This window comes from Gallinula chloropus, assembly GCF_964237585.1.
Source record: "Gallinula chloropus genome assembly, chromosome: 11".
NCBI classification, from domain to species: Eukaryota; Metazoa; Chordata; class Aves; order Gruiformes; family Rallidae; genus Gallinula; species Gallinula chloropus.
Genome location: NC_140096.1, coordinates 2,567,942 through 2,576,063, shown reverse-complemented (window position 1 = coordinate 2,576,063; position 8,122 = coordinate 2,567,942). Strand labels below are relative to the sequence as shown.

Sequence of the window (8,122 nt, the reverse complement as noted above, 5' to 3'; positions counted from 1 at the left end):
GTGGCCCGTCACCACAGCAACGGGGCGCCGCTGCCCCGCCCCTCCCACAACCCCGCCAACCAATCAGGACGGGCCGCCCCGAGCGACGGCGGCGCTGGCCAATGGCCGCCGAGGGCGGGAAGCCGGCGGCGGGGCGGGGCCCGGAGTGACGCTTCCGCGCGTCATCCGCGCGCGCGGCGCTCGGCGTGCGGGGGAGTCTCGGGGCCGTTCGGTCGCTGCCGTCCCCGTCCCCCCTCGGGCCCCGGCTCGGACTCGCCGCCGGTCGCCATGAACTTCGGGTCGGGCGCGGCGGGAGGCGGCTTCTCGTTCGGCACGCCGAAGACGGCCGCCAGCACGGCCGCGCCCGGCTTCTCCTTCTCCACGCCGGCCACCTCCGGCAGCTTCAGCTTCGGGAGCGCGGCCCAGGCGCCCGCCAGCAGCCAGCCCGCCGCGGTCTTCTCCTTCAGCACGCCGGGCTCTGCCGCGCAGCCGCCCGGCTTCAGCTTCGGGACGCCGGGCGCGGCCGCCGCGGCTCCGGCCGCCAACGCCTTCCCGCTGGGGTGAGACAGCGGCCGGGCGGGGGCCGTCGCTGGGTGGGCGAGGGCGGAGCTGGGGCGCCTGCGAACGGCGGCACCCGCACTGCCCGCGGGGTCCTGTAGTGCCGGGGAGGCGGAGGGGGTGGAGGAGCTGGGCACAGAGTCGCGGGGTTGGAAGGGACCTCAGGAGATGCTCGAGTCCAGCCCCTGGGCGCGGTTCTGAGAGGCAGCAGCAGGGTCTGTAAGCGAGCTGGCTCGGGGCTGGGCTGGATGGACGCCTGTCCCCAGCCTGGTGGATTCTTTTCCTTCCCTCTCCAGGGCAAATGCACCGAAGTTGAACTTTGGAGGCAGCGCTGCAGCTCAACCTACGTTTGCATTCGGTAGCTCCGCACCAACCAGTTCGGCCTCAAGTCAAGCCACAGCAGCCCCTTCGGGCTTTGTGTTTGGGTCTGCTGGCACCACCAGCACCACTGGCACGAGCTCTGCTCAGTCTGGGACAACGGGAGGGTTTACCTTCTCCAGCGGCACCACAACTCAGGCCAGCACGGGCAGCTTCAGCCTCGGCGCTGCAGCTCCCCAAGCAGCGGCCACAGGGCTGACCTTTGGAACGGCAGCGACAGCTGCTGCCACCACCACAGCCGCCAGCGTAGGAGCTGCAGCCCAGCCAGCAGCCCCCTTCAGCCTGGGGGGACAATCCACGGGTGAGTGCTTGGCCTTGGGCCCACGGAGGGTGACAGGGGATGGTGTGTGGGTTCTGCTGGGACTGGTGACTCTTCTCACGTGCTTACCCAGGGCCTGTGTTGAGTGCTGAGGAGCAATTGTCACGTAGCCCCTGGGTTGGGAGAGCGGGTGTGAAATGATGATGCCAGCGTGTGTTAGAAGCACCAGGTGCATGTGAAGCTGGTGATAGTGGGAAGGTCCTCACCTCTGGGGTGGGGTGATGTTCATCTGTGCTAGCATCATTCTTGAATGCCTGTGTAGGGCCCCAGCTTGTTAGCCCTTGTTAGCCCTGGCTTGTTTCCTGGTGAGCGGGTGTCTGTTACATTGAATCTTAATGTTCTTCTTATACTCTCACTGCTTCTCATTTCACTGTTGCTGTGGTCAGAGGTAACTACTGTGCTTCTGTAGTAAGAGCTCTGCCTTTTCATATGCTCCTTGTTCCAGTTCTAACCTCTGTGTCCTTGCCCTTGACAGCAGCCACTAGTGCCCCCACGGCCACGCTGACCGCCAGTACCAGCCAGGGACCCGCTCTGCCCTTTGCGACCAAACTTGGAGGTAGGAGGTGCTTTTGGGAAACGGTTACTCGAGACAAGTTAGTGAATCTGTTGTCCTTCTGGGAATAGTTTTCAACCTGGAGTGCAGAGATGAGATAGAAATGCTTGCCACTGTGACTGTGCCCTGGCATCAGTAACGTGTGAGTGCTCACGCAGCCATTGACCTCAGTATCCTGCATTTTTCATTGTGTTCTGCATGCCCAGTTCTGTTCTGTGCCTATTGCTGGGGCATAGTGGGAGCTGTGAGTTGAAGGGGTACAAGGGAAAGGAGGTAGAGAAGAACAGGCTAAACACAGGCTAAAAATCTGAGCCCCATAAAAAGCTGGTGTGTCTGGGCCGGGCTGTGTCGTGTTGTCAGCAGGGTTCTTGTGAAACGGGCAGAGCTCGCTGTGGGCCGGCTGTACACCAGGGATGCTCTTTCTGTTTGTAGTCACATCCACAGCTGCTACAACTGCCTCTACCACCACCACCAGCTCGATTCTTGGTTCAACGGGGCCTACGCTGCTTGGGACTATGGGGAGCTCCTCAGCACCGACGTCGTCTGCCACCACCGGGCTCTCGCGTAAGGCACTAAGTACCCTTGGGGGGATGAGCGAGCGGCACGGCTGGTGCTGCGGGTCAGGGGTGCAGCTCTGCGTGTTGGGGGGATGTGGGTGCATTGAAAAGGACAGATAACCTCTTCCGGCTCTTTGCTGTGTCCTCCCATTGTGGCTTCTGGCAGAGTGTCTTCAGAGGGGAGGCATGGGGGGGTTGGAAGAACAAAGATCGGATAGGATCTGTTCAGTGGGAAGGGACCTGCCATGATCACCTACCTAGTGCAGCTGCCTGACCAGTTCTGGGCTCACCTGCTGTGTCCGGATGATCCTTCACGTTAGGAGTGATCCTGGTTAGTAGGAAGTAAGACCAGAGAGAGATGGGTGAGCAGGCAGGGCAGAGGTTTTCAGAGGGGCGTGGTATTTAGTGGGTCCTGCAGACTCTTAATGTTGTCTTCTGTTTTCAGTCGGTGCCCCTTCCACTGGCACAGCCAGCCTTGGAACGCTTGGGTTTGGATTGAAAGTTCCTGGGACAACAGCTGCCACAACAACCACGGCCACTAGTAAGGATGAGCTGCTGAACGTAGCTGGAGAGAAGGACGCAGCCTTCAGTGCCGCGTCGCAGCGTGACGGGCCGTGCTGATGCAGCAGCACAGCACTTCTGATGTCCAGTGCTTGCCAGTAACTGAAAATAGAGCAGTATTTCTTCCTCTGATCCCCCTCCTTGTGCTCTTAGTTTATTGAATGTGCAGAGATCTCCTCTTCTGCAGAGGTGTGCTGATAGTTCTGAGGTCTGATAGGAGTGCTGGGGGGATTGGGAAGGTGTGGGCTGTTGCTGTGCTGCTGTGACCGATGCCCAGGCTGAGTGTAGGCTGCCAGTTCCTTGCTTTACTGGAGCTACTGAGTGATGTTTACAGAGTCTGCTCCTTTTGTGTTCAGACTGTTTCATTCCCACGTTGACAGATGTGGGATTGGTTTTGTGTTCGGGGGCCTCTGAGCTTGTGCAGCTCTGTGTGTAGAAGGGTAGATGGGTCCTGTCCTCACTGTTGAGTGGCAGGTGCATCCTCTTCTGTTGCTTGACTGGAATCCTCCTTTCAGGCACCACTTCTGCTTCTGGCTTTGCTCTGAATCTGAAGCCATTAAATACGACAGGAGCCATCGGAGCCGGGACTTCGACAGCTGCCATCACCACAGCCACAGCCAGGTGGGTCTGAGCTGCGCCTGTCCCGATGGGGCAGAGGCGGTGACGGCTGCTGTCTGGGGGCAGGAGGGGAAGTGGGTGCTGCCAGCTTTGTCTTTGGGGTTTTGATTTGTGTTCTGTGCTGTCCTGGGCTCCCTCTCAGTGCTTCTGCAGTGATGACTTATGCTCAGCTGGAGACTTTGATAAACAAGTGGAGTCTGGAACTGGAAGACCAAGAGAAACACTTTCTCCATCAGGCCACGCAAGTTAATGCCTGGGATCGGACGCTGATAGAGAATGGGGAGAAGGTAAGGTGACATCCAGTGTCACCTGGTTTTCCTTGCTTAGATCCTAGTGAGTTAACTTGGGGGGCTTTGGGAAGACCCACTGTGTGTCTGTGCTGGGCAGTGGGTGTCGAGGCTCGGAAGTCTGTTCTGTGAGAACAAGGTTATGTTTGGCCATGAAATCTCCACCCTGCCCTGGGTTGTTTGGGTTTTGCTCTGGAAATCTAGATGTAACTGCTGCTTGATTTGAGGAGCTGTTTGCACTGTGCTGGCTTTTGTAGTCCCAGTGGTCTTTTTTGAGTAGAATTTTGTCATTTTTTTGCAGATCACTTCACTGCACAGTGAAGTAGAGAAAGTGAAGCTTGATCAGAAGAGGTACGAGCCTGGGAACGCTTGAGATGCTTTTGTTTCTCTTGCATCTTCCTGCGCTGCGGTACGGCAGATGCGGTTCTGTCCGCAAGCTCTCAGTGCAGTACTTGGTGTCTTGTCTTCTCAGGCTGGACCAGGAACTGGACTTCATTCTGTCACAGCAGAAGGAGCTTGAAGACTTGTTGACCCCTCTGGAGGAGTCTGTGAAGGAACAGAGCGGGACTATCTACCTGCAGCACGCAGATGAAGAACGGGAGAGGACGTAAGGCAAAAGCGTGTTTGGCAGCTGCTGAGGTGGTAACGATCAATCAGCAAGGAGTAGGGTTGGGATGTGTGGCACTACTGATCTATCAACAGCCTGTGTCAGATGTTTGGTCCTGTTTTATGTGTGGCAGCTTAGAATTTCCACATTAGAAACAGGGGATTTGTGACTGGAAGCTCTTGACTCAGCATGAAAAGCTCTTTGGATGTTGTTCTAATCAGCAGCCTGGGAAAAGGTTACTGATGTTGCCATGATCTCTAAAGCCAAGTTGTTTTTTAGTGGTAGAAGTGATGAGAGCAGAATGTAATCTGTGTGCCTGAAGCATGCTTGTAAATCTTAAGTGTTGCATTGTGGCAGGGTAAATAAGAGAAGTGTGTCTGGTTTGAGAGAGGAATCCTGAAGTTTCTGGGTGAGTGAGGAAGAGAGAAAGGCCTTTGGAGTTGCTTCTCTGTGTCACAGAATGCCTCTCATGGTGCTGTTCCCACGAATGTGCCAGCCCTGGTTGAATGGCCTGGCAGCTAATTCAGCTTGCTGACGTTGGTGGGGCTGGGAGCAGGTCTAATGAAGTTCACTCTAAGTACCCTGACCGTGTTTCCCACATGTTTTGCAGCTATAAGCTGGCTGAAAACATAGATGCTCAGTTGAAGCGTATGGCACAAGACCTGAAGGACATCACTGAGCACCTGAATACATCCAGGGGCCCAGCAGACACGAGTGACCCGGTAAATCCAAGTTTTATATGTATATTTTTCATGTTTGTAGCAGGCAAGGAATGTTTGAAGAGTTGCAACTATTGGCTAGTGTGCTTGTGGATACTCTGCTGCCTGTAGCTTGCGCCTTGGAAGAGTACTTTGGTTTGTCCTTGGTTGGTTCTCTTCTGGTAGAACTTGTGTTAGAACGCAACAGAAGCCAGCCTGACTCCCATCCTTAACTCTCTGCTTTTTCCTCACTAAAAATTTCCCTTCAGTGCTGCAGACTGAGGTTTTTCCCCCCTTTCCTTTTTACTTTGGCCACTCCAAGCCCAAGGTGCTGAATGTAGTGGTGGTTCCTAGCTCTGAACTGGAGTAAGCCTAACCCACAGGCCTGTTCTGATGCCATGAAAAGCCAACATCCAAATGCAGTATTGCTGGTGGCTGTTAAGCAGGAATTCTTTCCTAGAAATCGTTACCATAGCTTTCCACCCTTTCCTACATGGATACTACAGTCTTGAGGTGGTCTTCAAGGACCTGCTGGTTGTTTACTTCATCCCCTCATCTTTACAGTGTGTTTTTGCCATGAACTTTTGCCCTTATCTTCCTCTTCTTGTTTACCAGAGCCACATGACAGGTCTTGGGGGCCCTTGTAGCCTTGAGTTTTCTTGTTCTCAGAGATAGTCCTGCTAGAAAGCTGACACACGTGCTGGTACTCAATGGCATTGCTGCAAAATATGTTGCTGGTATCTACAAGAATTTACAGTGAGTCTCTGTTAGACTCATGGCTGCATAATAGGTTGCTGACACCCACAACACTCCAGGCAGTAAGCACTTCATAAATTCAGTCCTTTTTGCCATACTCTAACTGGAATAAGCCTAAGCTAGTGGCATGTGCTCAAACCAGTCTGCTTCCTTGCTGGGAGGGAGAAGCAAAGCACCAGAGCTGCTGCACACACTTCCCTGGAAAAGCAGCTGCTGTCTCAGGGGAGCTGGACAGAGGAGAGAGAATGGCCTCCTGTTTCGAAGGCAGGGTGGGCAGGCTGTCCTTTGCTGCTCTCAGTTGTTCTGCAGTGTAAGAAATGACTTGCACCTTCTCTTTCTACCCAGCTGCAGCAGATCTGTAAAATCTTGAATGCCCACATGGATTCATTGCAGTGGATTGACCAGAACACAGGTGAGAGTCATCTTGCAGCTTTTTGGGAATGGAAAGAGAAAGCAGGTAGCATGTGGGGGAGGTTTCTTCAAGAATTCATTAATGTTTGAGATCCCTGAGGAGTCTCTTGTCCTCAGCTTCAGTGACACACCGTCCCTTCTGTGTCTGAGTTCTGATGTGCATTAAAGGTCTGTGCTGAGTTCCTGGCAACTGCTGATGCTTTACAAAGGAAGGACCACTTGGAATGCATCAGGGCAGTGCAGAGGACCTCAAAACCCTTATGCTTTATTCTGACAAACTAAGGTTAAATATCTCAACCTCTAAAACATGGTGGGGCTTTCCTTCAGAATAGGAAATTAAAGGGGTGGGGCGATGCTGTCATGCTCTTGAGAGGCTTCTGATGAGCTTTCATGAAATTAGAAATTGCTTTGGGTTGTGCCAGGAATCTTTGCCACAGTGCCTGCTGCATGTCAAGTTGAGGGTCCAGCAGTGCTTATGTGTTGGCAGATGGGTGATCTGTGGATAACAGGTGATCTTAGTTGTGGCTGTGCCCTGAAACCACAACAAACTGGCATGGTGGGCAGCGTCAACAGTCAAACTGAGTGACTGTCAAAGTGGTTTTCCTTCTGCAGGCTGGGGCTTGTGTGGGGCTGTGTTTTAGGGCGATTAATCACTTGTTTCTCCCACAGCTATGTTGCAGAGGAAGGTGGAAGAGGTGACAAAGGTTTGTGAGAGTCGCCGGAAGGAGCAAGAGCGCAGTTTTCGGATCACGTTTGATTGAGTGACCCCAAGATTAAAGGGTTCCCCTGAAATCTCTGCAGAAGACAGAGGTTGTTGAGGACTTTTTGTGTTATTCTTTTCTTGCAAGAAATGTTTTCTGAGAGACTGCATGGAGTTTGTGCAGAACGTGTTTGTTCTTTGTAACTGCCTGTGGACTGGGGAGAGACACAAATGCTGCCGTCCAGGGCTCGAAGCTGTGTGTGACTCCGTGGTGGAGCTCCCCGGTCCTTCCATGTAACTTGACTGTGGTCAAGGGGATGTGATGAGCTTTTGTCCAGGTCCTTAGAGAGATGGTTTAATGAAAGGTGTCCCCAGAAGGAGCTGCCACAGTCTGACTCACATTCCTCATCTTGCTCGCTGGAGTTTGTGTTTCTTCTGCCAGTGATCTTGTTTCCTGTACTCTGACAATAAACTGCTTTTGTGCTGGTACCTGTAAGCAGAATTTGTAGGCAATTAAAAATGATGAGATGTTGTTGCCAGTTCTTGTGTCCAAAACCCAGATCTTGGGAAATAATTTATATCCAGGAGCTTTAGAAGTGCGGAGAGGCACTAGGAAGAGACTACACACCAATATGGTTAAAAGTAATCAGTTTGCTTTTTTCAGGCTGGTTGCTGCTTATATACATTTGAGGGTTACATAACTAGGGGCGGCCACCTGCACCAGTATCAGGTTTCTATCACCACAATGGAATTTCAAAGTACCGTGAGAGCTCGTTACAGGTTCTCATTCCCAAATTTTTCAGCCCCTTATTAGTGAATTCTTAAGCTGTTTTGCAAGCACATGTAGCTGTGGTCTTGATCTGCTAGCCAGGCTCCCACAATATGTGGCAGGAGAGAAATGGTACCTGTATGGTGATTTGGTGTAGTGCAGCTTGTTCAGTCTAAGGGTGCAGGAAAGAATGTGGTCAACAGCTCTGCTGTGAAGCCTCTTCGAAAGAGACAGAGCTATATTGCTGCTCTGGGACAGAATGTGATTATAGTGCATGTTCCAGTGCGGCTTTATTAACAGAGGGGAGCGAACGCTCACACGTTGGCAGATCTGCCCTCACCCTGCATTCTCCTTTGACCTTTATGCCCTGG

General features: G+C 53.1%; 1 protein-coding gene across 1 annotated transcript; it reads left to right on the top strand.

Annotated features, from left to right (window-relative positions):
* Positions 1-267: 267 nt before the first annotated feature.
* LOC311195910 (uncharacterized protein) lies at positions 268-7,471 on the top strand (the record flags this gene model as incomplete). The annotated part of the gene is made up of 12 exons (XM_084269357.1): positions 268-539; positions 834-1,216; positions 1,710-1,790; positions 2,220-2,351; positions 2,790-2,885; positions 3,421-3,526; positions 3,666-3,810; positions 4,112-4,161; positions 4,283-4,417; positions 5,028-5,139; positions 6,217-6,283; positions 6,952-7,471. 12 exons carry the CDS (start codon positions 268-270, stop codon positions 7,041-7,043), a joined length of 1,671 nt encoding a protein of 556 aa, XP_084125483.1. The 3' UTR covers positions 7,044-7,471.
* Positions 7,472-8,122: the final 651 nt, after the last annotated feature.